The following is a 27142-nucleotide window of genomic DNA, read 5'->3' on the forward strand; positions in this document are numbered from 1 at the left end:
GATGCCCAGCATTGTTCATAATGTCCATCAGTTTCTTTAATGTCCTTTTCTCTGCCACTGTCACCAGATGTACACAAGATTTGATTTTCATCTGCAGAGCGTCTTCTGCATGTACTTGCATTGCAGTCTGTTTGTTGCCTGTTTGTAAGCTTTTAAATTCTTTTTTTTGTGCCTTCAAAATCTATTTCCTATCACAACCTCCTGTGTTATTTACCTGACAATCAGTGCTGTCATTATCTGTCCCTCATCCCATGTTTTCTCTGGTTTGCTGTGTTGTTTTTGAGTTTTTTGTCTGGTCTGTGTGTTCCTGGTAAACGTGTGTGTGCTTTCTGTATGTGCATATGTGTCAGGTGGGACAGAATGACTTGGAGCAACTTCAGAGGCTTCAGTTGCTCTCCTCTGTCTTACAGCAGGTGAGATATAAGGGCTAGAAAGAGGATGTAGTTGGAAGTCATGCACAAGGATACACAAACCTGCAGCCATCCCATTTCATTTATGACCTTAATATCTTATTTACATGCACTGTAGTAAATTGCATTATGATTGCATACATATGATTAAAATGGTCAAATTTTTGGACTCTTTATCAGTCCATACAGTGCTGTGCAAACCCCTCATATCCCTTCATTTTGCTTCCAAGGGGCGAGACTGTGTGTTGAGCAGTAGGTTTCCAGGCTTTCTGAAGGTTATTCGTTTCTTCACTTTTCTGTTTAAGACTGTAAATTACTTTGATTTCTTGTGCACTACAAAAGTATGCGTATTATCAGAAATCTTTATTGTTTAATGTATGACTTTTGACATATATTGGGCAGGTAAAATAAACTTTAAATAACTAGATGTCAAAACTACAATCTGTTATGTCAAAAGTATTGTTCCAGCTCATATTTAAAGTTGCTTTTTTTTTTTTTTTGCATTTATAATCAACTCAGCACTGAGAAATCAATAACTACACAAAGTCAGATAGATGGGACACACGTACACACTTGGACAATACATCTGAGGCATGAGGGTCGATGCTGATCATTAAGCAGACTCATTCTAAGGGCTTCTATGAGTAATGCTTGCCTCTTCCAGCTTGTATGACACATGTACTGGTGTGATCTATTTCTGATGGCTTTCACAGCTCCCTTTACAAATCCGCCAGGACGCCTCAGTGCGATGTGAATAGAGGAAAACGTGTGACCATAGCCGTGATATTTGCGCCTTTTTGAAGCGATATCTAGTGTTTTGCCTTTATTAAATGAATCCGAATGAAAACCGAGTAGCTCACTGCCGTCGTACTAATTCACAGCATTTTCAGCGTACGTGATCTTCAGCAGGTAAGGGTCTGGATGGTGTACAGAAATAGACATAAAGCAAAGAATATTGAATAAATAATCCCAGATTCACAAAATATCAACCACCTGTGTTCATTACTTTTCATGCCCTTATGAGCTCATCCCCACTAGAACCACTGCTGTGGACACAGGTGGTGTCATTTGAGGCTTTGAGGCTTTAGAGATTAGCCCTCAGGGTGGAGAAGGTAATTGGGCCCGGTGTATGCACAGAGGGAACGATACAGGAAAAAAAGTTGAACAACAACTTTTTATTCCTGTACGCCAATCTGACTTCCTTATTTATTTATCTTCCCTGTGTGTGACATATTCCTATATTCAAAAGGCATCAAACTAGTTTCTTTGTTTTTTATGTACTAGGATCAACTTTCCTCATTGATAGGAGTGAGATATCAGTGTCTGTGATGACTGTTTGATCAGACGGGTGATGGCCTACTTCTTTGAAGTGGATCAGCACATCTCCACTCCTCCTTTGACCAACCCAAATCGATACCTCACTGTGTCCATCTCTGCGTCTCATTCTTTTTTAAGATCGATCGATAGTGATTTAAAAAGGAAAAAAAGATAACCAGCATCTCGTCTCTTTTTCATCACTTACCTTCTCCGGCTAAAATCCGGCTTTTCGGACTGTCACACTGTGCCCGAGAGGGATCGATGTGCTTCCGATCCCACTGATCAAAGCTTCAGCAAATTATTCATTCATTATGGAATAACATCTTTCTCTCTTTACTGCTATTTCTTATTCTTGCTCAGTGTTTACATGAGCTCAAGAGGATGAAACGGCAACTTTCTTCACTCACCGTCTTTACTTTTGAATCATTATTTGTCACATTATTTGACATGAATTTGGAGGCAGGCTGCACCCTCTGACTGCTTATCCAGGTCAAGCATGTGTAGATGTGGGTCCTCACAAAACATTAATTAGGCGACCAGAGTGACAAATATATGTGCACTTGTCACCTGCAAAATGTTCTTTTTTTATTCACGTATTATTATTTTTAAGGCTTTACAGTGTGAAAACCAAAGGGGGCTAATGCAGCTGATTAAAACATGATGCCGCATTATCTTTATTGGCTCACATTCATTTTTGAAATGGGGATGTTTTTACAGCGCTAATGATTGCATAATGTTCCAAAATTGAATAGTTGCATAATTGCCTTTTGTCACATCCCCTTGCTCTCGAAATGAAATATATTTTTCATTATCATTTCACGTGTATTACACTACATTAAGCCCTTGCCCTTAAGGTGATGTTTACAGATTAGATGTACTTGCTTGACATTTTCTGCTTTTCTCACACATTAAGTCTCTTTAACAGTGTGAGTAATAAGGTTTTCTCTCTGACTCCAGTGTTTCTGGACATTTCACTTGAATTCATTTTAATCTCACTTGAATTCAAACGGTCTGTTTATTCTATTTGTTCTTTGACTGGAGCAGAAGTGCTCAGCGGCTTCGCTCTGCAGCATCACCACGGAGGTGCTAAAGGTTTTGAATGCTACTGAGGACCTGATTGGTGAGGCGGGAGGCGAGAGCTACACCCCTTCTGAGTCTATGAGTGCTTCTCCCATATCCAGCAGCTCTGAGACCCGCAGGTTGGACCAGAGGCTTACCAAAATGGAGGAGAATGTAAGCTAGAGAGCACCTCCACCCAGTAGTTTTGCCTCCTGAATCAGTGGTGCTTATGGGAACTAAATGTTTTGCTCTTTTCTGTGCAGGTTTATCTTGCTGCTGGTGCAGTGTATGGCCTCGAGGGAGCACTGGGAGACCTAGAGCACTGCGCCCGCAGTATTAGCAGTGGGACAACAGACCAAGAGCTGGCCTTCCTGGAAGATCAAGTGGCTACCGCGGCTGCTCAAGTCCAGCAGTCTGAACTGCAGGTACTTCAGAGGATCGATGACTGTTTGCACACATCTTTATACTGCTAATCATATGTTATAGTCTTACTAAACCCTGAACAAAGATAAGAAGAACTATTACCTGAGACATCCTCCTTAAATTCTCTTGAAAAAAATCATCTTTTTGCTTTAAGATATCAAACATTGAGGCAAGAATATCAGCTCTGAAAACGGCTGGGCTGAACGTGACTGTCTGCAATCGCTTCTCCAAGCTCAAGCCAAAGTCTAAGGTACTCACTGGCCTTCCTGCACGCTTAATCTTTTGCAATTTGTTTTGTACTTTCAGGCCATATGTAATGTCTTTAAAGAGTATTGGTGTAACTGATGAACTTGTCTGTGCTTATATAGTAATGAATGGTTATTGGAATAAAGAAATGGTCAGATATGGTTGGTTTGTTGATTTTAATGAACTATAATAGATGAGCGATGGTAATATTCTCATTACAGCCTCAAACCCTGGACTCATCACGCCATCAGAGGAGGAAGCTTCCAGCGCCTCCACTAAAAGGTACCAAACGTGCCAATTTTGCTCACTTAGGAGAAATCTATTATGTTGAGACAAAGAAAAATGTGTTTATGCATTTTTTTTTTTTTTTAACTGAACTAAACTGCGGACATATGCAGGGTACAGCCTTGTATATACAAAGTGTGAACGTGTATGCTTATGTACGCGTGTGAAACCGAGACACCTAGAGATGGGAACTGAGACAGAGGGGAGGGACAGTTTTATTCGGCCTTAGTTAACATCTCACATTTTATGCTTTGTCCTAAAAGAAGAGAGAGGCCATTGAATGGATGTAAAAGTGAATACATTTGCTAAAAAGAGACTAAGTAACTGAAAAGCTCCATTAGATGTAAAGCAGCCAAATGGAAACACACACACAGTCCAGGGGGATAAGGCTGTTTTATCAACCAACTGTAAGTCTGTTCCTTTTCATATTCGTGAAAAGCCTCTTTCTGCTGCAGCTTTCTTTATTTTCTTTTTTGTCTCTCTTTTTTTCTTCACCGTCATCTACACAATGACTTTGATTCAGGGTGGCTTTTTAGCAAAGCTCCAAAGAGAGACAGCAGAAAGGACAATGGGTCAAACTCAGTGACCAAGACATTGATTCAGTAATTCCACCTTAGTGTGTTCCTTCTATCAGTCCATACAACGTGCTCCACATTTGTAGTGAAAATATACTGACATTTAGCTATACACCACCAAACCTTCTTGTTGCTTTGAAATGATCGTGAGGAAAAGCACTTTTTGATCTAATACAACATTATGGAATAAATATAAATGACTTGTTTAAACCAAGGTTGTGATGAAGCCTTTGCAACTGTGTGTACTACCCCCATCACGAACTATCAAAATCTGTCTTTTACCACTACCATGTCATAAATCTGCCAGTTTAGGACACTGAATTGTCTAATTACTCTAATGTGTACTGGAGACCCCACTCCTATTCAGGTTAGAGCCAGTTTGCAGAGCTCTGTGAAAGGAGTATACACGTTGTTTTATGAAACCTTCATTTTATCTGGTAGTTTCCAGAAACATGATTTATTGCTTAAAACAACAGTAGTTGAGAGTTTCATGGGAAAACACTGTGACATTCCGAAACCAGATGCTAGATGTAATTTCTCCAGCATGTCCTGCCCAGGGCCTCCAAGACATGCCCAAAACACCTCATGTAGAAAGTGCCGAGGAGACATCCTAGTCAGATTCCTGAACCACCTCAGTTGGTTCCTTTTGATGTGGAGGTGTAGCAGCTGTACAGTGAGTACCGCCTCAATGACTGCGCTCCGCACCTAATCTTACCTAAAGGAGAACCAAGACACCCTAAGGAGGATGCCCATTTCCTCTGCTTGTACTCGCTATCTCACTTTTTCAGATCTAGGCTCAGGCTACCTCAACCTATCATGGCCGTCTGTCATGATAGGTTGGGGGTGAAGGATGGAGACAGGACAAAGGACATAAATACACATATATGTGATTTTTCCCAAAAAGTTGATTCTGTTCATCTGGATGTAGCACCATCGGGAAAACGATATATCCAGATGAACAGAATCAACTTTTTGGGGATTTCCTTACCTGGATGATTGAGCATGAATCAAGACGCACGTGCTTTTCTTAAAATAAAAATGTGGCATTTATTCTCATTTCAGAGAAGTTGGAGCCAGAGCAGCAGGTTAAAGTATTTCGGCCATAGTGACAGTCAACAGCACAATGAGTCCCTCAGGGCTATTTTCAAGCCCCAGGGACAGGGGCTCTTCACATCCAGTGCCTTGACCCAGCATCTGCCTCTAGCTCCAGGCCAAGCAGGGGCCACCACCTGCCCTGTGTAACCCAACTCAGCACTCATTCCTCACACAAGCTCAGTACCCATCAGTTAAAGAGATCAAAGAAGACATCGCTGGATCTTTCTCTTTTAACAAGATCTATTTCATGCTGTTTTTCCTCCTTACTGCACACACATAGACTCACACACACACACACACAGAAATATGTTATTTAACAGTCGGTTTCTCTGCCTTAAGATCTGCAAACACTCCTCATAAACCGACTTAAAAGAATATATATGTACAGATAAAGAAAAACTCAGTTTTCTATCTGTTTGCAAGAGTGTTGTGAATTAATGTGCAATGAAGCTGTGGAAAATCATAAGAAAATTTGTGTGATTCAGTGTCCTGAAAAGAGGCTGAGCCATGTTTTATACTGCATCGTCTTTGTCACCATGAACCAAGAAATGTTACGGGGGATTTATTCAAACTGTTTTGTTTTTTTGATGATTGTCAATATCCACCCGCATATAGCTATCAGATGGTAATCACCAAATGGGGATGATTGTAACCTTCAATATTTTACTGATTTATACAAATCACAAGCAGACCAGAAAAGAGTTGGAAAAAAGAGCTGTTTAGATGTTCAAAGTATCACGTCACCAGTGTTTTGGTTTTGTTTGGGGGAGGTTTTGTCCGTTGCACCATGTGCTTGATGACTATAAAGGAATAGCACATTGAGAAACTGTAGCTGAGAAGAAATTAAGCTAGTTAAAAGACCAGGTCAACATGTTGGAAATATAATCATTTAATTTCTTGCTGTGACCTAAGTAACTTAGTCCAGCCACTGTCAAGGCAAACTGTCAAACTTGTATCAAGAAAAAAGGAGAGGTCAAATTGAGAAATGGGCAGCTAATGATAATCCGAAACCGAAGGGAGCTGGACAGAACCAAGCTCACCGCTTCCTCCTTTTTTAGTCTCTCAGCTAAGCTAAGCATCCATTTGCCATGCTGACATTTCACTGGTGAGGAGTGTGTAAATTTATTTAGGAAAGAAAAAGCTGATTTGTAGATACATTCACATATTGGAAATTGTGGGTTACAACATTTAAATAGATCAAAATTAAAAAAATAGTTTGCATGGAGCATCCATCCAGCTTATCCGGGGGAACACCTGGATAAGCTGGTGGAGGTGGCTGGGGCGAGGGAGGTCTGGGCCTCTCTGCTTAGGCTGCTGCCCCCACGACCCGGCCTTGGATAAAGCAGATGAAGATGGCATCCATCTGACATTCAAGTTGGGTCTGAAAATCCTCCTCCGTGACATATGTAGTTTCTCCAACGCAAAGCCATTCTTCCTCCTCCCTGTCACTTTCTTTGTTTACTTTTAAACGTTGTGGCCTTTTATTTAAGGAGAAAGAAAAGAGTATTTTCATGTTTTCCCTTTACCGGGGTCACGTCTGATCTTTTGTGTTGCATTCAAAGATTCTTGTAAAGATTTTTACATAAGAAAGTCTGACGGGCTATATAACAAATGCCATGAAACCATGATTTTGTTACGAGCAATTTATTTTTGTACTGAACGTTTTTATGCAATACCACTGAAATAAGTACTATTGCAAATTAAAGGCTTTATTCTCTCCTCAAAGGAACCCACCTCAGTCAGTCCTACCAGACTCTCTTATGTGTGATGACTCAAATTGCTTTCAGTGTAAGCTTGCATTTACCATTCGATGTTCTGCCAGTAATGACGATGGTAAATGCTTTGAAAACACAGGTGATGAGAGGCACACTTGTACTCCTTAAACACGAGAATACTGCCTTTCAGTTTTGGGAGATTTTAAGTTAGCCATGCATACAGTTATCAGAGTTCTTGCTTTGGCTCCAGCTTAATAAGAGCATGTTTGGATTCTCTGATAGTGTTTGAAAGGTGTGATGATCTTCTGTATGAATGCTCTGCCCCTTCTATTAGTGACCTTTTCATCCCCAGCCTTTCGCATCTTGGGTTTGCACATTGATCTTGTATTTTTTGTCAATCTTGTTCTCCAGAGGTGTTGATGTAAAAAAGAGCATGTTTCTGGCTTTATCAAACTGATGAAAAATGTCTCTCTAAGAAGCACAGCCACAAGGGTCCAATCATCAGTGTCCTGTATTTTTCTAATGTGAAAAAAATAATAAAAAAAAGTAACAATATCTCATTGCAGAATTTGTTAATATACTATATGTGTGAAAAACATGGATATGATATGATAATGTGTTTATTGCCCAATCATAGTTGACAAATCGTTCAGTGTTGTGCAAGAGACTGTGTATAATTGTCATGACTTGTGAGGCTGGATTTGCACAGGACGTCTCGTTGGTTGTTGGAACAGTGTCGCGGATACTGAGAAGTGATGAGATTCTCCCAGAGCTAAAAACAAATGTTGCTTTTGTTCCTGTTTAAATCCAGTGTGAACGACTATGAAGAGGTTCACTGTGCACAGCTCCACAGGCGGGCCATTCACTTTTATGTGCAATTGTTTGTTGCAATCCATACGATATGTTGGGGAAATTATTAACAAGCAAAAAAAGAAAAAAATGCAGATTCTCTATGTGCCACAGTACTCTGAGAAAAAAATGTATTATGAAATAAATAAAATTCGCAAACTTAAAATTGTGTTTTGTTTGCTTGTTTTTTCAAAGAAAATGTTTGCCTTCACACTCACGAAAGTTACAAGCAAGGTTGTCAACAGATATAATCATGACATCCTGATTTATTAATCAATGTAGAGTGCATTTTTATGTACAGACATGGGTGAGGCTCATAACAGACACAAGAGAAATATAATTATGAAGACGTGTATATAGTGTCGATTTTTAAAAAATGACAAACGAAAAATAAAACGGAGTTTTTGGATGTGGGGAGGAGAGCACATCACGGTAGCCAATCACCGTCCTCCCCGTCGAGCACTTTTCCAAGGTTCTCCTTGTTTCTCAGGCTGCTGAGCAGCAGCTCCAACGTCCTGACGACGGGTATTCCATCGCTGCCCAGAGCCTCCAGACTGCTGTGCCTCTTCCCAAAGCGCCCAATGGGTCTCACCCCACGCCCCACATACCAGAATGGATCTATCTCTGGACCTGGAAACCAAGCAGAGACAAGTTTATCAGTGCCACATAAAGCAAGGGATCCATACAAGATGTTAACAGCTATGTTTGAAAACAGAATTAATATTTAGGAAAGTGGTGGTTAAATATTCTGTTAGTGGACGGACTGTGAGGACAAATACTACTATTACAGCCACAAAACGGCATGATTTTGCCTTTTCCCCCCTCCCTTTTTTAAAAAAAATTGTCTTTTAGTGGCTATCCTTCAGACCTAAAACAATGGTATTCTGATATATTACCATGTAAAGTCTGAAAGCCTTTCAAATTAACTGCCAAATATGTTTTCAGTCTTTAAACAACTCCTGAAACGCATGAATGCTCACATCTGTTCAGAACGTTTAGTGTGCAACAACACAGAAGGCCGATCAACAGTATTAATAAATTAACAAATGCGTTTCTATCAAAACATTTAATTCAGTAACAAAATATCCAGCGTGGGGAGCCAGTATTAGTACTCCAATAATGACACAACCACATACTGAATTTACATTTGATGGCTGGTGGAAGGTGAAACCCGGTTAGCATTTCCTCACTCTGAATTAAACAGTGTGTAATTAACCAAATCAGTTTAAAGTCTAATAACAGAAAGTCTCCTGGTTACACTGACAGACAGCATATCTTTAAACTTAATAACTGGAAATAAAGATTTCAATGGATATAATAGGATTATTAAGAAATAATTAGGCTACATTAGATCTATTGAATTCCATACACTCAGACACACACTTTATTAAATTGTGGTTGATTTAATAAAGTGTAATAGCCTATTTAGCTTTCTTTCATTTTTTTCTTCTTTTTTTCTTTTTGAGCGCGTAAATCCCATCTGATCCTTATCGGGAAAGTCAAATCGGAATGATTTAAAGAAAACGGGTCTTACTTCTGTTGTCTACATTATGAACAATGTGGAAGTCGTGCTCCACTGTGGTGCTGTGAGCGCGGCTGAAGCTGGAGGAGAGAAGGAGGAGAAGCGCCAGAGCTGCGGGCAGCCAGCGGCTCGTCAGGACGCAGTGCCGGACATCAGCCGCTCTCACGGGCAGCATGCTGCGGTGTCGCTCAAGGCACTAAAGACAGGACGCAGTTATAAGTAACTTATCACTTTTGAGAAGACACTGAAAACAGGAGCTATTCGCAAAACCAAGAAAAGACAGAGCTTGATAAAACTGTTGTGCCTTTTTTGCGCCCAATAGTAAAACTTAACGAAAGACCGTTTCAAGTAGGATTAAGTCTTTTAAACCTCGGGACTAATCACTGAAACTGTAATCTGAAAACTTGAATTTCATAATTCTTAATGATGATAGAAACTTTGTGATGGTTATAAATCAGAGATCCTTTGGGATTATGTGCAGGTTGAAATAGTATAATTAGCCACAATTAGCACAACTGTAGTTATTAAAAGCAAAGTAAAAATATTTGCATTTTGCGTTAGACATGCAAAATGCAAACCCCAAATGGTAAATACTTACCCTGAACTTTGGTAACAGGCTGAGGTCAGTTGGTGGACGTCTTGAGTCTTTATTGTTGGCAGGTGTGCCCCAGCTTATATATATCTCCATGCTGCCCATGAGGCTGTTGGATGATGAATCAAGAACGTCAGTCAGCCACAGTGATCCCAGACTACTGGATGCATCACCCTTCCTCTGCTCCTCCCACTCTTTAAACCCCCACTCATCCTTTTGAGAATGGAGGTTTGCTTTCAGAGTTTCCCTGACGTCTGTCACGCAGCAGAGCAGTCCATCAGCAAGTCAATGACATGCAGACACCTTTAAATTCATGAACATGGGGAGACCCACCAGCCCAAGTAGGTCTGTGAGACAATGAACCGGAGCTTTGGTGGGCGTTTTATGATTAGCCTTTCATCAATCAGCTTGATAGGGACTGGGTAGCACACCATCGGCTTCTGCAAAATGCTTCTTGGTTAAGATGTCTTCTCACAAGCTTTTGGAACTTCAGTGATTCATGACGGGCGCTGAAAAGTCACATACACTCACAGTGCTACACATGAGGAAGAAGTAAGTGGAAATATGCTATATTTGCCACTGGTAGGTACTGAAAGGTGACAGTGAATCACAAGTGAGATGCTATGCATGGTGAGGAGAGATTTTCAAATGTATTGAGGTGTAAAGCTGCCTTGGGGCCCAAACCAGCATCTGTACAAGTCAAGAAACTGTAACACAAACTGCTTTGAAGGTGTGCCTAACAAGCAGGTGTACTTTATTCAAACCAAAAAAATACATCTGTAATTTTTGTCAGTTATGTTACAGTATGCATCCATTCAAATGCACATCAAATAATTATTCAACTCCATCTAAAACTACACAGACTATCACTGATAGCACGTGTTTATGTTCATGTACACAACTCCACCCTGCGGCAGCACTTTTGTGCCCCTCCTACCGATTAGAGCAGCCATAATTGCGTCATGGCTGAGATCAGATTGTATGTTGCAGAGTGTGGCTGCAGTAATGAGAAGATAACAACCTGAGGATGTGCAATTGCAACACAACGTGGAAAAATCCATAAATAATGAAGCAAATTAGATTTATGACAGAGAACCCTTATTTGCTGGTGTCACCCTTGGATGCATTTTGCAGACGAATACATTTAAAAAGGGCACAGAAAAATGTTCTCAGTTCCTTGTGTGCAATGTTTTATCTCACTGCTGTGATGGGTGTTAGCATTGTTTTCTCCTGCCCAGATAATTCCAGCTGCACATTTTCCTGCCTGAAAGCAAAAACACACGACATTGCAGTATCTTTCATTTTAAACTTTTCTCTCGTGACTGTGGGGTCATAGGTCCCCGAATAATCGCTGATTAGCTTTCTTTGTGTTATAGAAGTATTGATCAAGTCACAGCACCAGGTAACCAGCAGGGCTTCCTTCTCCATGACATGCTATGAATAATATAGCTGAAAGATCAAGATATGTTAATTATTTATAAATGGCAGCCAAGTGGAGCCAGTGGCCTAGTGGCCTAATGGACAAGGCACCAGACTCCGGAGCTGGGGATTGTGGGTTCAAGTCCCACCTGGGTCAAGAATACATGGGGATCAATAGGGTTAGTAATTTAAAGCAGGTTGGCACAGGCTCCTAACCCTACTGATAAAGTCCTCCCTGTTGTGATTCATGCTACACTTAAGTAAGTTTTCTTTAATGTAGTTAAACATCTTTACACTGGCAAAAACGGGAGTTTGTCCCACTTGAGATCAAAGAGGGTTGAATGTGGCATACCATGTTGGGTTCGATCTCCCTGATCAAAAGCATTTCTCTTCTTTCCTACATTGCTGACACACTATCCATGATCTAAAGCGTGTGAGGATGAGACAACAGGAGGTATTTCCCTTGCACCTTGAATTCAGAACAAAGGCCATTTATATAGACAAACATTCTACATCCACAAACCTTACACACAGACAGCTCAGGGGGCGAAAAGGACATTAAAAAAAGGACACAAAATTTTTATTTTTGTGAGGACATGAATATTTTAAAAGTAAACCTTTTACGAAAGGTCACTGTTGAATAGATGGCTGGTAAATGTTTTCTGTTGAATGTCACAAAAGCCATTTTCAGGCCATCAGATGAGAGCAATGGACCAGAGAGGCCCAGAGGCCTAATGGACAAGGCACCATCCTCTGGAGCTGGTGGTTGTGGGTTTAAGTCTCACCTGGGTCGAGACTACTAAAAAGGACACTTAACAAAGTCTCAAAAAGTGAGAACTAAAACGAATGCAGACTGAAAAAAAACTCCTTTGCTTACACGGAGTCACTGTTGATCTTGAAAATCTTATATAAATACTATATATATTTCCACAGACATGAATTCAATTCAATTCAATTCAATCTTTATTGGCAGACTACATGTCCATAAAAACAAGACAAGAAACACACACACACAACTCCCCCCCCCCCCCCACACACACACACACACAACACAAGGTATACCATTAAATATATATATGTATATAAATAAGTATATAAAGCATTTGTAAAAATATAAAACCATAATATACATAAAACACAATTACTTAAAATAAATCAATAAATACACAAACACTTTAACCAGTGCTTTCTGAGACTGGATGAGTAACGGGAACCACTCACTGTCGGATCTGTAAGTGCTAAAATTATACTGTTACTCGAACCATCCAGTCGTTCTCTAAAACTGAACATTAACTTTCTTAAAAGTGCTTTAAAAGTCCAAACACCCACAGCTACAATACAAACATGAATTATTTAGAAGATACCGGGAACATGCATCCACCGTTTTTGTAAACTGAATGCTTTGCTGCCTCTCTGTGGTCAAATGCGCACATAGACTTTTTTACTGGACTACATCGCAAACAAATATATGTGTGCAATATATAAATATACAGTGTGTTAAGAGACAAGAAAGAAGTGAATCTTCGGTGCAGCTAAAAAAAGAAACAGCGTTCACATGATTCATAAATATTACAGCGGCATACGTCACCCAACGAGGAACGCATGCGCAATGTGAAATGAAAGCAAACAGCAACATATCGATACCAGTCTCAAACTACTACCATAACCTTGGAGTCAGGACGGTATTTATGGGACTACAGGCAAAGGAACTTTACTTAGAAGCCAAAATAAGACACACCGAATCTGCCTGAAACGGAGCTTTCTCTAAAAAAAGAAGAGAGAAGTGAAACATCGCTCGCGTTTGACTTTTTGGAAGTGGCTCTAAAATAGTTCTCCGACTCTGCGCACTTGCTTCCTGTTGACACTGACTCTGTCAAATAACCAGTCAAACGACTCACTGACAGAAATGTAAAAGAAAGGAAAGCCGAGACCAGGTAAGAACGCGGGACAGGAGGTAAACAGACAGGCAGACGGGACTCCGCTGGAACTATTTTCTACATGAGTCTTCGGGCAGGATGTCGCTGAGTTCAGGCGGTTGGGCTCACTCCTCCCCCGATCACACACCGGACCACTCCGCCGCGTTCCCCAGCCACTATGGGGCCTCGCAGTCTCAACTTGGCTGCCACACCGTCCTCATGTCGGTTCGGGTGTCAGTGTGCCATTCTGGGATTCGGCCGCTGTGTCTTCCGGGAGCAGGTGATGAGTCACTGAGACTGCAGCTCAGCATGGACCCGGGGAAATCCGGGGAATTCCGGCTGTCGCTCCTGGAGAACGGCGGGACTGGCCGGAGTGTGGTGAGTTCACAGCAGTGCGGGGGTTGGCTTGTTGTGGTATGTGTGTTTAAACGTTGTTAACAGGCTGTGAAAAGATAATAGGAAAGAGATGTATTCTAGATGTACCTCCACATCAATGCAAGGCTTTATGTTGTCCAGGTTTATTTTTAATGAGCACTACCTCAAGCAGTGCAGTGATTTACAGTTTTCTGGCTTTACACCAAAGCCATCCTGGTCTAGGAAATCCCCGCAGACCCTCCAGGGTCTTAAGTTTCTTATGTAAATTGCCTTATGCAAAGGCCATACCCTTGACAACTTGAGGTAGTGATTCTAAATCATTAAATATTAAAATGTTTTTTGGCAAGGCAGGTTCTTTTTTTTAAAATAGATATTACCATTTTTACCACTCTTTTGTGAAGGAAATTAATGTCTGTCCATATCCTCTTTGCACAGGTTGTTTGGGTGTTTTTAAAGGGCACCCATGACCAAGGGGGACAGATTCAGGCCACTTTGCTTGGAAGCAAATGTTATGTTTTATACACATGTCTATTTTATCTAACTACATTTTTTTTACAATATAGTGGAAAATTAAAGTTTAGACAAATCCATCACACAGTGACAAAAACGACAGCCTTTGATTTCCTCTGACTGTCGCTCGCTCTTTATTATTTCAGACCATCGCCGAGTTTGATTTGAGGAGCGTGAACTACGAGGTGAAGTCGCCAAAGTGCCACGAGCTGAGTTTGGCCGTTCCTCCCAATGATCGCATCAGCTTCAACTTTCGCTGCGAGCAGGAAGCCCAGGAGTGGGCTACTGTGGTGATGTCGTCACTAAGAGAAGCACACAGAGGTCAGTCACCCAGGAGAGCAAATACTTGTAGATGACAAACAGATATTTGGCCTTGGAGCAAAGTCCATCTAGCCTTTTTATTCTGCTTATCCAGTTGACCCAGAAAAACAACCATTAACACATGACAAATTTAAAATAACCAAATAATTTAACCCCGCTAACTGCATGTCTTTGCACTGTGGGAGAAGCCAGAGTAACCAGAGAGAGCCCACTCAGACACGCTGAGAACATGCAAACTCCACACATAAAGGCTAGTGCCGGATGGTAGAGTCAAACCCAGGAACTTCTTGATGTGAGGCAATAGCTTTAATTTGCTTTAAATTGTTAAATCCTCCCAATTCTTTCGATCTTTGGGCTGAAGGAAGGACAATACTCGGTGTATAAATGCTCAATCAACAATTACTTTATTACATACAATTCAACACTTTTGAGCATCAACCATCCGGATGGGGAGACATGCATGCAGAGGGTCACAGCAAATCTCCAACTGGTGGAGGGTTACTCAAACTCTTATAGCATTTAGTGGCCCCCACCTAGTCGTAAAAACCTAAACATTCATTCTTTCTAACTCCTAGCGAGCCTGACTTATGGCCTTGGCTCCCTATTTTGTCTGCCTTTAACAACGGCGGCAACGGTGGGGGTGAAGCTCCCGTGGAATGTGCTCTCTGTCTCCTCTACTATCAGAAAAAGCAAAGTCCTGACTCTCCGAAAACAGTATTTCTTATAACTCAGCAGTATAATGCATCATGAACAATATCATTCATTCACACTGAATCAGCAGTCTAATGTAATACAAATCAGTTTAATAACTGTAATAGTTATCACCTTCTTCTAATTCAGGAGAATACTACAAACTAAAACTACATAATACTTTCACAATCATTAATCAGGGGTATAACATGGCATAAGATATTATTATAACCCCACACCACCATGGTGCAAATGCATTCAAATTTGCAAAATATTGTAGGATGCTTTTGTTATGCTGATCCACCCTGTAGGGAACTTGTGTTTGTGCAAATTAAGGTATAAAATTGACTGTGTTCAGTGGTTGGTAGCAACACCACCATGAACCTCACCATTCCAAGCTTCATCAGAGTATAGGGTTTATACTCTGATGAACGATAAACCTCAGATTGTCTCAGTAGGCTAATAATGACATCATTGTGATGTTCGTAAAGCTATAAAGTGTCGTTTTAAGTAAAGTGAGCATCGTTTAAATCATGCCCTGAGCATTTTTCCTTATTTTTTAACATACAATACAGAGAACAAACCTGCGTCACTTCGGTGTTTGTTGTGACCTACCCTTCCCTTAACTTCTCCGGTATATGTGTTACTGCCCATGCTGACTGAAGGATGCTGAGGCCTGTGTGAGCTGAGAGCTCTTTGTTCTCATCATGGCTAAAAATAGTTGTTCGTGCCGCTGGCTGTATGTTTGAAGTTTCACAAAATCCAATCAATTAAAATTTATTTAAGCATGTTTTTAGCTAAGCAAACGCAACAACAGTGCTGTACAAATTATCGGACAGGCAACATGAGTAATATATGCAAAACGTAAGTTCGTACATGTTAAACCGTATAAGATAAACGTGACATACACATTGATTTATTAAAATAAAATCGAGAGCGATTACTTGGACCTGCATGAAGCACTGCGCGTCTTTCCTGGTCTGCACGGCTGCTCGACAGCGTTGCACTCAAACAATGGGGACCTCTCTTTTTTGAAAAAGTGCAGCGTTGTGTGCGTGACTGGGATACAAACTGTGGAAGTGATGGTCTGATATTCAAATTAGCCCTGTGGAACCAAGCACAGCACTGTCAACTGATTCCACTTTCATAGTGGAAACCGAGTGGCAGACGTTAGCTGTTACTCTTCATATTTCCATACGTTGCCTTGCTTCCCCCTCAGGGCTCAATTCACACAAACTTGCGAAATGATAAAATCACAGAATGATTGAGTTTCTTCTGGAGCTTAATGTGTTTTCTTTATCTCTTTCTTGTCTTTGAAATCTGTTTAGTTAAAATCTTTTTTCCCCCTCTGGGTTTCAAATTTATATATTGGCAGCCTTCTCTCACCATAATGAGCCACAGCAGCCCCCTGACGGTCCCCATCATCAGAACACCTTAGCTTTGCAGCAAACAGGTGAGTGTGACACCTCTGTTTCTGTTTTCATTCATTTATTTGTTGTTAGCGCCCTTCTGATCTCTGCATGTCTCTCTGTGTTTCATCATGCGTGCATTTGTTTCATCTGCAGAGGACACTTGTATAGAGCTGACCAAGGCGATAGAGGCAGGTGACATGCAGTCTGCTTCTGCCTTTGCTGCTACGCTCGCCCATCAGCGTGCTGCACTTAGGATCCAGCCCTCCACCAGAGACCACGAATACAATGAAGTCAAGTAGGAACACGATTACTCGTTATGATTTCGATACTTCGCGGCACGATCTATAATCAGTAGTTTTATGTTTTGATAATTTGATGTAATCTTAGTTGTTTGCACGGGTTTCATCTTGTCTCGCAGTTTGGCTGTCGTAGTGGAGGATTCGTCCTCATCCTGTTGTGTCACTGTGAAAGTTTTCCCACACATGACTACTGCGTCGCTGAAACAGCAGGTTAATTTGAGCTACACATATATATGTTTATCATATTCCTTTCACAGCATGGTTTCGATTCTGCCCCACTGTTAATGTTTCTCTCTCATTCATCGTCATTCTCTTTGTTTTTTTTCTAGATGTTTCTCGAATACGGCTTCCACCCACGAGTGCAGCGCTGGGTGATCGGCCAGTGCTTGTGCTTCGACAACCGATCCCTCGCGTCGTACGGTGTTCGTCAGCACGGTGACACGGCCTTCTTGTACCTCTTGTCAGCCCGCCACGCTCGCTTGACCCCGCAGGCCCTCCAGCAGGATCAGGAGAGCATCCTCCTCTTCAGCCCTTCATCTCAGTCTTCTCCAAACCCGCCACTCCCTGCTACCTCTGCAAATGGCCCCTCATCTCAGGACTGGAGGCCTTACACCACACTTCCTTCTAGACTCCTTACCAATACTAACACTGGTAAGATGTGGTCTCTTCACAGTGGTTTATGTGAAATCTGAGCTATTTAAATCACAATTACACATGTGTATTTGTTGCTTTACTAACAAAGGGCCTTTGAACACCTTATCACTAAAACCCTTGTGATCATTGCTTTGAAAAATACACCATGGTATGTCACTTTCTTATCTTCTATATGTTATTCTAATACGAGATGAGTCTTCCCACAAAAAAGCAAAAACTTGGCGTGATTTAAAATTGAAAGGTCTCCTCTTTAAGGTTGTGTTCTTGTGCACCTCCACATTGCTTCCAGGGCTCCTGCTATTCTAGATCAGTTCCTAAAAGTCCTGTTCTGCCAGTTTGCAAGTGTTCATCTGTCTATGATTCTGTGAATCATAAGACCACCCGTGATTAGTGGTGCAACGGATCACAGTTGATCTGAAATCCGAACCGATCCCACTCCACGGTTCGGTACGCACGTGATCCAAAGATTCGAAAAAGAGAAAAAAGTATGTGTATGGTGCGCGAGGTCAGTCTGTCAGCCGGTAGTTATGGCCAGCGCTAGCGGTCCAAGTGGCAGAGCAGAGGAGTTTGCGGCATTTAAGCAGCCCTTTGCCGACCAATCCGACCGGGCTAAAGTTATTACAAAAGCTACTGGGGTGTTTAGTTGCAGACAGGAGGCCGTATTCCGTTGTGCAAAACAAGGGGTTTAAACTGTGATGAACGTGCTTGAGCCACGCTATGATATCTCGTTGCGCGTCCACTTCAGTGTGACAAGATCGTTCCAAGCATGTATGAGCAGGAGAAGTTTAAAGTTATGGCTGAACTGTCCCAGGCATCTTCTGTTGCTCAAACTACAAATGGGTGGACCTCCAGGGCAAAGGAAAGCCACGTGACCATGACCGCTCGTTATATCACAGCGGAGTGGCCCTGTACTGCCCTATAGATCACATTAGATTAGATGAAACTTTATCCCTCGGGTGGGTTCCTCCGGGAAATTCAGTTTCCAGTAGCACAGCACCCACAGAAGTTGCAGAATGTGAGCAGAAATATACCATATATATAAACACAGAGAATACAAAAGGGATAAAAAGAATAAATAGGAATAAGAATACAAGGGAACGGCACATTTCAAGTATTGTGAGTCTATTACACCGTTGGTTATTAACAAAAACTATTGCACAGTGAAAAGGCACTACAGCTTACTTGTTCGCCCCTCCTTTGTCCCCGTTTCCCCTCCCTCTCCCCTCCAGCGAGGAGTTAAACAGTTTGTTGGCGTGTGGGACAAAGGACTTTTTAAGTCTGCTGGTCCTTGACTTTGGGAGAAGCAACCTGTCACTGAACTGACTCCTCTGGTTGTTTATGGCCGTGTGCAGAGGATGCCCAGCATGGTCCATAATGTCCATATTGCACCTTAATTTGTTTTTATATAAGTGTGTGGAATGAGTCTTCACTTGAATGTTTTTTAATAGGCAAAAAATACTTAAATAAGTAAATGGCGAGTCGAATTTTTGTCTTTTTTTTCTATTTTTGCTGATCCGAAAATTGATCCAATCCGTGACTTAAAACCGATCTGATCCGAACCGTGAGATTTTTGATCTGTTGCACCGCTACCCACGATACAGTATTATTGCAATTTTTAGCATTTTGCAATAAGCTCACAATAACATATACTACAATTTATCACAATGGAATCAGTCTGTGACTGAATGAGGACAAATTGGTAATTATACACTCTGTCAAGCTGAGTGTGTCCAGTGTTGGCTGTTTTTTCGGGTGAGCTGATTTATTGTAAGATTGCTCAGCTAAAATTATCTCAGGATCGCCGTGCAGGAGATGAACACTGTTGCTATTAGAGGGCTCGTCTCATGTTAGCAGAGCAGCGTTCCCATTTATTTACGTATCTTTATTTATTTCATAAAATATCGATATTTGGTGCCCCTGTATCGATACAAAATAGCCATGTAAAATATTGCAATACAGTGCAGTATCGATATATTTTTTTGAGTATGAAGACAGAGAGTAGGGCTCATGAGTGTGATGGTGTGATGAAAAAGCTTCTGCCTGCTCAGTTCAGCGCGTGTTGAACTCTCAGGCACCTTGAGACGTTACAGTAGTGGCCTGCATTGACAGCCTAATGCTGGGGGAATGAACGTTTCACACGGTGGGATGAATGTCGAAGGGAAAAGAGTGACAAGCATGCTCCTGACCTGTCTGACAAAGAACTTAATATTTTGTCACACAAAGTAGGTCACAGCACAGTTTCTGAGACATGATCTAGAAGCAGAAGTGTTTGAAGTTGTTGCACACTGCCCAAGAAGACCAAAAATAGTGACTACATTTAAATTAAGTATGGCTTTTTTTTTTCAGTGACAGATTCAAAGACTTTATTGATCTCACCTTGTATGACTGTTTAACACCTTATTTCTATTGTTAGATAAAAATAAATAAATAAATAATGTAAAGTGAGCAATCCCCTACTAAACATAGTTTGTCTGTGACTTTGTATGGTCTGTGCCCACATAGTGAAAATGTAACTCAGCAGAATACCAAGGAAAAGAAATAATTACTCAATTTAAATCTATATGCATACACCATAAAGGTGCCATAAAGTCTTTCACACACTGGCATATTGAGCAAACATGTTTGCACGCAGATTTGATGTTGGCTGCTCAGTCTCTTTTTTTTCTCCTTAAATGCCTCAGGCGGTTTAGAGAGGCAAAACATCAGAGAGATCAGAGATCTCATCAACCTAGAGATGCCCCAGCTTGATAAAGCCCTGAGCCCGAAAACATCGCCTACCCAGGTAATGTAATTTTTGTCAACCTATCGAAAACATATACTTAAAGGACACACAGTTAAGTTCAGTAAGGTAAAAAGAATGTAGAGAATAACGGCGCTAAACAAATTTTCAGGGTTGGTCATGTCCTTCGTGCACCTACATTAACAAACCAACACGGCCGGGCTGTGAGATCTGCAGTACGGACCGACCTGAGAACTACGTTGTCCCGGGGGGATATCGACCTGATACACTGGAGCTCAGAAGAATTCAGAAGGAGAAAGAAGCTATCCGACAATACCAGCAGGTATTTAAAAAAAGAATACATTCCGGGTAGTATGGACGTGGTTTTACGTGCACATACTTAATATGATTTCTGGAATATAACATGATGGTGGGCACACAAAGCTCAGTTAAAAATTCAGGGAGGGGAGCACCACTTAGTGACACACAGTTTGGCCAAATTTGACAAAATGCTCAAAGTGAAACCGATGAAAGGGAGAGGGTGATATGTATTTATTTAGAAAAAAATTAATAACCGTGGTATTTGAATTGAAACTTTCAGGCTCTCTCAGGTTGACTCTCTTCTCTTCTGTCTCTGTTTTTTGAAGGAGAAAGGGAGAAGAGAGGGGCTGAAGAGTGCTGGGCTTCAAAACACCTCACTCCTGTTTAACCTGGACCAGAACTACTGAACACACAGACACAGGCAGACATACACCTTATGTTCATTTCTATCCTTGAAGCACCATCTCCACTGCCCATGACTATATTCATGTATATCCACATTTATGCAATAAAACTGTCGAATTTTACCCCTGAAGTCATTTTAAGCTGCCTTCATGCATCGGTTGCATCCCATATTTGCAGATTCATAAGATCGTGCAGTTTACAGGCTGTGTGAGAACATGTTACTTTTTTTTTTTTTTTTTTTTTTTTTGCACATTTTCTGAAAAATGTGGAAAACGTGCTCTGAATGAGCAGTAATGCTGACAAGGACGGGCAGGTTTTTAAAAAAAACCTGTGAGATTTCTTTTTACATTTTGACCCTGGCTCCAAAAGACGTTACTCATATTGAACATCCAGTGACAGTCGTAATCACTGCAGCCTTTCAGCAAATCAAATGAAGTGGCTTTTTAATGAACTCTTTAGGAGCAATAGTTGCCACCGAGTTGAATGTATGAGTCATTTATTTTGCACTGCGATACTGTATATACTCTGAATGGATAAAAATAAAAGGTTTTGACTCTGTGTGCTTGTCTGTGTTTGTGTAAATGAGGATTTTGAGCATTTTCGAGTTTAAAATGCACATTATAAGAAAAAGCTGGAAGAGTGCAGTTTACAGAACTTGCCTTTAACCCTCACTTCCCTCCTCCAACAACACCGCTCCTTCTTCCAGGCGAGGGAGGAGGAGCGAAGGCAGAACTTTGCCCGGCTGGTGATGATGGATGGTCAGGACCTGGTGCCTAACCCTGAATCTGTGGAGTGTAGGATCTGCTATGCAGGCTTACAGCCAGGAGATGGCATCCTCCTGAGGGAGTGTCTGCACTGTTTTTGCAGGTAAAATTTAAGGGGTGGCGGTTTTTTGATTTGTTTTGTTTTTCTTGTACACCTTGGGTGACTTTTCTGTGTTTGTGTGCACGCCTGCTTAGAGAGTGCTTGCGCTCTGTCATTATGCTGAGCGAGGAGCCCGAGGTGTCCTGTCCCTACAGAGATGATACATACTCCTGTTCCTGCTTCCTGCAGGAGAGGGAGATCAGAGCTGTGAGTGAGACCAACTAACAGCTTCTGACACATTTTTTTTTTTTTTTGTTTTGTTTTTAAAGCTACAGTTTTATCTTTTAGTGTTAGCACACATTCACCATCTTCCTCCTGTTTCCTGGTGACAGTTGGTTCCTGCAGAGGAGTATGAACGCTGGCTGCAGAGGGGCCTTTCAGTTGCAGAGTCTCGGTGTGAGGGCAGCTATCACTGTGCTACTCCTGACTGTCTGGGCTGGTGTGTGTATGAGGATACTGTCAATGTCTTCCACTGCCCTGTCTGCAAGAAACACAACTGCCTAATCTGCAAGGTAGAAATCATACACAGTATATACTGGTATAAAATGAAATTTAATAATTTATTCCTGTCTTTTGTTCCTATATTGGTTGCTTGAACTCATGTGATGCATTAGATTTGCACATATACTATGTAGAGATGCAGACTGAACTTTGAACTAATTAATTAGTCCAAGCTCATTTAGAATAAGTTTATTTGAGTGGCTTCTGCCAGGAACAGTTCATTTTAATTGCACATTATGCTGTTAAAAATGAAAAATACTTTGTAAAAATGAATACCGTACATAAATGAAAAAATGTCCAAGTATTGACATGGTTTTAACTGGTTTGGTTGCCTCATGCTAACTGCAAATTGAATAAGAAATGTTTATTTCTGCAAAGAATGCCTGTTTTGCTCATTCCTAGCTACATTTTTATTGAATTTATCCAATTGTCCTAGAGTGATTTACATAAATTACAGTTTTTAAAAGATCCTTATTTGTTCCTCTTTCTATTTTCTCCTCAGTCTATCCATGAGGGTATGAATTGTAAGCAGTACCAGGACGATCTTGCAGCGCGTGCTATCAATGACTCTGCTGCTCGAAGGACAACACATCTACTAAATGTGAGCTACAACAGACATGGAGTTGTGGTCAGAAGTTTTCATACATTCCTTGTGGCATGAATATCACGGTAATTTGGGGTTTTTAGTTATTTCTTTGAACGGCAGGATACAGTTTTATTACTTTGAAAAACAAGAATTGGGTGCACGAGTTTCTAATCCATACAGGCTCAGATCTATACATACAACCCCACTAACATTTGGTTAAATATCTCATAGCAAGTTGTACTATGAGCAGATGTTTTGGTAGCCATCAACAAGCTTCTGCTATAATTCTGTCTGTGATATTTAACCACTCTTCTTGGCAGAATTGGTAGAGTTCTTTAAATTAGTTGGTCTCTTGGCACAGACCCGCTTTTAATCCACAAGTCTTCAGTAGGTTTGAAGTTTGTACATTGGGAAGACCATTGCAGAAGCTTAATGTTAGCCTGCTTTATCCAATCCAAAACCAGTTCATGTGTGTATTTGGAATCATTGTCCTGTCTCAACACCAACTGAATCAAAGTTTCAACCATCCAGCTGTTGATTTACGGTGAAGCTGAAGAATTTGGAGGTAGTCCTTCTTCATTATTCTATCCATTCTGTGTATTGTACCAGTACCACTGGCAGCAAAACAACCCTAGAACACGATGCTACCACCACCATGCTTCACAGTTTTACTTTGTTTTTAAGTTTGAAAGCCACACCCTTATCTGACCATAAAACACATTTGGCTTGTCCATGGGGGCAGCTGCAAATTTCAGTTGAACTAGATGGTGTTGATTTTGGAGCAGGGGCATCTTTCATGATCAGCACACAAATCCCTTTTATGCAGCAAATAAAAACAAAAAGTTGTAGTCAATCACAATTACTAACAAGACGTAAGCGTGCCTTGGCTTTGTCAAGTTAAAAGACATTGTAGAACCTTCATCACTAATTATTAAAACATTTAAGTGAGTGTATGTATATATTTGTGCCTGTGTGTATACCTTTAAATCTGTGTAGATTAGCGAATATCTCAAATAAATTCAAACCTGTGCAAGAAATTCTTGGTTTTAAAGTAACAAAGTAACAAAAGATGTATGCTGAACAGTGCCACCCTGGAAAAAGAACCGTCCAAAGAAATCATTAAAATCCCCAAATTACCATGACAGCCAATGATGAGTGTATGTGAACTTCTAACCACAACATCTGTACTGTATGTGGGATGTGCGACATGACAGAGAGTTCTTTTGAGTTGTACACTGTTTTAAGGCTATTTGTAATGCACAGAGATAGAAGGGACAGTGTTGCAGATCCATTTTTACCTCTACTCGTAAGCAGTGAATGGCTTTGTGGTCTAATGCTTACAGACAAACTGATATATACTGGTAATGCTTTCCATATCCTCGGGTCTCATATTCTTTCTTCTTTTTCTTGTTCTCATTTTATCTCTCACAAACAGACTCTTGTGCAGTCAGGGGAGGCCATGCGCTGTCCACAGTGTGGCATCATTGTACAGAAGAGAGATGGATGTGACTGGCTGCGCTGTACAGTCTGTCACACTGAGATCTGCTGGGTAACCAGAGGGCCACGCTGGGGGCCAAGGGTATGAAATCTGTCCTTTCTACCTTAACTTTAACGATTTATCTATTTTTGCTTTATTTAGTAACCTTGGTCAGATAGACTCAAAAACTGTTTATGTCCACCTAAAAAGACTGCAAAGCCTTGTTTTCCATCAAAGCATGTTCCTCATTCTGTTGCTTTTAAAGGGTCCAGGAGACACCAGTGGAGGATGTCGTTGCAACGTGAACAACCGAAAGTGTCACCCTAAATGCCAAAACTGCCACTGAGAGGGTCAATATGGGTCAGATTGCCCCGAATGAATGAATGACTGAACTTGGGGAAAAAAGCTGCTCTCTCAATAGCATGGAAAGAAAGACTGAGATTTCTATTTAAGCTATATTTAATACAAAACTGTGCAGAATTTATACATTAAATACATACTGAGATCTTTAATCAACAAATCTCTAACAGTCACTTATTTTCACTGGTTTTTCCACTGGAATCCGAATGAAAGAAATAATATTTTTACATGTCGCTGCATCTCACTAATAAGAATGTGGTTAGTTATGTAACGAAGATGAGCGTGGTCAGAATTATGCGGTATAAAAAACAGGAGTATTTACTTTGAATGCATGTGGTGCCTTTTCAGAATGTTTGCACAGCTGATGTAGCAGTACGGGTGCGTTACTTTCTGTTTAAGCAGTTACGAGCCTGGATGCATTACAGAAAACTGAAGTGGCCTTGTTTCTCGTGCACAAAAATCAGTAGCAGGGTGTTTCTGAATGAAACAAAATGTGACAATTTTTTCTCATTGTGATAGATGAATGTGATAAATAGATGAAGCAAGAGTCCTGAGTTACATATAGAAGCATTTCTGAATGTGTGTATGTGTGTGTTTGTACGTCTGCGTGATGCCGTGTAATGACTGCATGGGTGCCTTGTCAAAGAGGTTTGAACCGAAACAAGTGTGTGTCTGATTATTCCTTCGATTGGGATCCGTTGGTCTGATGGCTGAGAGAAACCAGACTGTTTTCACAGAGTCGTGTTTTATTACCCACGACTCTGTGTTCCCCCAGAAACTGCTCACATTTGAGTATTGTGTGATGACATCACCAATAAATGTCAACGTGTTAATTAAAAGGCAGGTATTGGTTGTTAAGTTTATATTTCCTGTATGGGGAGGCACATGTAAACACCTTTTGTCAATAAGCTTTTATTCCTGTAGAAGACCTCGGATACAATAAAGTAATTCATAACAGTGTAAATACTTGGAACATGTTTTTATCCATGTACGCATCAATGCCCTCTCTCTTCACTGGAAAAGTGGGGGGGGGGGGTGCGCCTAACTTCAAATTCCTGAGTTTTCCCTCGACTACACTACTGCCCAGAACTGACAGGCCAAGAAAAGATCCTCACTCCTTTCTGTGTGTAAAAGTCAGCACTGTGCTGCTGACTTTCTGTTGTGCCTTAACAATAAATAAACACCATTCAAACTCACACGTGTGTTTGTGAGTGATTTAACGTAGAACTGAGTGAATGAGCAGCTTTAAAGCTGTCATCGTGCTTTCTAATCCTTTAGTAGGGTAAATTTTTCACAGCTTGTAAATATTCAAAGGCTATTTGTAGCGTCCAAAGAGAAGACTTGGTGACTTCTGCATGTCTTCTTAAATGCACAAAAACATTATCCCTTTCTTTCAACTGCTCCCTTTAGGGGATTATTTCCCCATCTCTCCACCTAACTCTAGCATGCTGCTCCTCCATCAACCTTCTGCATCTCCTCCTTCACTACATCCATGACCCTTCCAAACTGCGCTTCACTCCCAATGACAATCTTCAAATCTTTAACTCTGACACTTCAGGTGAAGCTGGTTCGCCTCCTGTCTTTCTGTCAGTGCCACCATCTCCAAACCATACGTCATAGCAGTCGTTTCCACCTGCTCCACCCACTCTGCACTCTCTACTTCACCTGTCTTCTGCACTGTGTTGCCTCGGATGCTTGATCCCGGGTATTTAACCTCATACGCCTTCACAACATCTACATCTAGTATTTTATTACATCTACATCACATTTTATTAATGTTACAATTTGCGTATTTAATCAGATGGGACCACACTTCAGAACAACAAACTCTTTCAGCAAAAACCCTTTAATCACCTTTCGGTTTCAAGGTTATTCCTCCAGTTCGCCATTCCTGCAGTGGACTTCCTGCGCGCCTTTTATCGCCGTTGTCACATTTTATAGTGCTTTATTGTTGTTGCTGTTTAGCATTAAAAAACAAAACAAGCACTTATTTTCGAGTGCACATGATGTTCGTTTAAGCGCAAAGTCAGTCCCACTTTCCACACCCCCTTCTTCTTTGCGAGCACTTTCACCCAGGAACTCGATATGCTCAAATTATAGACCTCGAGCTCCCTTCAAGAGTTGGGGGTAGTGATGGGTCGTTCGCGAACGAAATGGCTCTTAGAGCCGACTCTTTGACGTGAACGACGCGAGCCGGCTCCTTATCGCGAGCCGTCACGTGGTTG

The 27142-nt window shown here is 41.1% G+C and overlaps 3 protein-coding genes and 1 non-coding gene across 6 annotated transcripts in view; 3 read left to right on the plus strand and 1 right to left on the minus strand.

Moving 5' to 3' along the window:
- The window catches only part of myripb (myosin VIIA and Rab interacting protein b), a 129066-nt gene extending 121004 nt beyond the window's left edge, over window positions 1-8062 (plus strand). For 2 of the 3 annotated variants that reach the window (XM_085468574.1, XM_085468573.1), the window contains 5 exons: window positions 2772-2960; window positions 3050-3211; window positions 3364-3459; window positions 3677-3737; window positions 5378-8062. In XM_085468574.1, coding sequence (XP_085324700.1) covers window positions 2772-2960; window positions 3050-3211; window positions 3364-3459; window positions 3677-3737; window positions 5378-5421 — 552 coding nt within the window. In that variant the 3' untranslated portion in view covers window positions 5422-8062. Of the gene's footprint in view, window positions 1-350; window positions 414-2771; window positions 2961-3049; window positions 3212-3363; window positions 3460-3676; window positions 3738-5377 lie in introns of all 3 variants that reach the window. The other variant, XM_085468572.1, reaches the window with a different exon arrangement.
- A 127-nt stretch (window positions 8063-8189) lies between these two features.
- prlh2 (prolactin releasing hormone 2) lies at window positions 8190-10219 on the minus strand. Its single transcript, XM_085468575.1, has 3 exons — window positions 10095-10219; window positions 9509-9692; window positions 8190-8604 (listed from the first exon to the last, which is right to left on the minus strand). The coding sequence occupies exons 1-3, from the start codon at window positions 10191-10193 to the stop codon at window positions 8402-8404; spliced, it is 486 nt and encodes a 161-aa protein (XP_085324701.1). The 5' UTR covers window positions 10194-10219; the 3' UTR covers window positions 8190-8401.
- A 1372-nt stretch (window positions 10220-11591) lies between these two features.
- Window positions 11592-11664, plus strand: trnar-ccg (transfer RNA arginine (anticodon CCG)). The gene has a single exon. It is a non-coding gene; the product is annotated as a tRNA-Arg (tRNA).
- Window positions 11665-13113: 1449 nt separating this feature from the next.
- shrprbck1r (sharpin and rbck1 related) lies at window positions 13114-26113 on the plus strand. Its single transcript, XM_085468576.1, has 14 exons — window positions 13114-13801; window positions 14455-14629; window positions 16695-16772; window positions 16885-17026; window positions 17150-17240; window positions 17360-17681; window positions 20366-20466; window positions 20576-20746; window positions 21836-21996; window positions 22089-22200; window positions 22326-22505; window positions 22997-23095; window positions 24516-24659; window positions 24823-26113. Exons 1-14 carry the CDS (start codon window positions 13523-13525, stop codon window positions 24901-24903), a joined length of 2136 nt encoding a protein of 711 aa, XP_085324702.1. The 5' UTR covers window positions 13114-13522; the 3' UTR covers window positions 24904-26113.
- The last annotated feature ends 1029 nt before the right edge of the window (window positions 26114-27142 follow it).

Source organism: Copadichromis virginalis, linkage group LG9 (assembly GCF_057382275.1).
Source record: "Copadichromis virginalis isolate Kocher_CV1m ecotype Utaka linkage group LG9, C_Virginalis_male_GT1.1, whole genome shotgun sequence".
Lineage (NCBI taxonomy): Eukaryota > Metazoa > Chordata > Actinopteri > Cichliformes > Cichlidae > Copadichromis > Copadichromis virginalis.

Excerpts from the sequence above, each read along its gene's own strand:
- shrprbck1r (XM_085468576.1), top strand. The coding sequence starts at position 13,523 with ATGTCGCTGAGTTCAGGCGGTTGGGCTCACTCCTCCCCCGATCACACA. Across the intron at positions 16,773-16,884 it reads CTTAGCTTTGCAGCAAACAG|AGGACACTTGTATAGAGCTG; the intron begins GTGAGTGTGACA and ends TTTCATCTGCAG. Across the intron at positions 20,467-20,575 it reads CGAAAACATCGCCTACCCAG|GGTTGGTCATGTCCTTCGTG; the intron begins GTAATGTAATTT and ends ACAAATTTTCAG.
- prlh2 (XM_085468575.1), bottom strand. The coding sequence starts at position 10,193 with ATGGGCAGCATGGAGATATATATAAGCTGGGGCACACCTGCCAACAAT. Across the intron at positions 9,693-10,094 it reads GCCTGTTACCAAAGTTCAGG|TGCCTTGAGCGACACCGCAG; the intron begins GTAAGTATTTAC and ends TCCTGTCTTTAG. Across the intron at positions 8,605-9,508 it reads TCATAATGTAGACAACAGAA|GTCCAGAGATAGATCCATTC; the intron begins GTAAGACCCGTT and ends CTTGGTTTCCAG.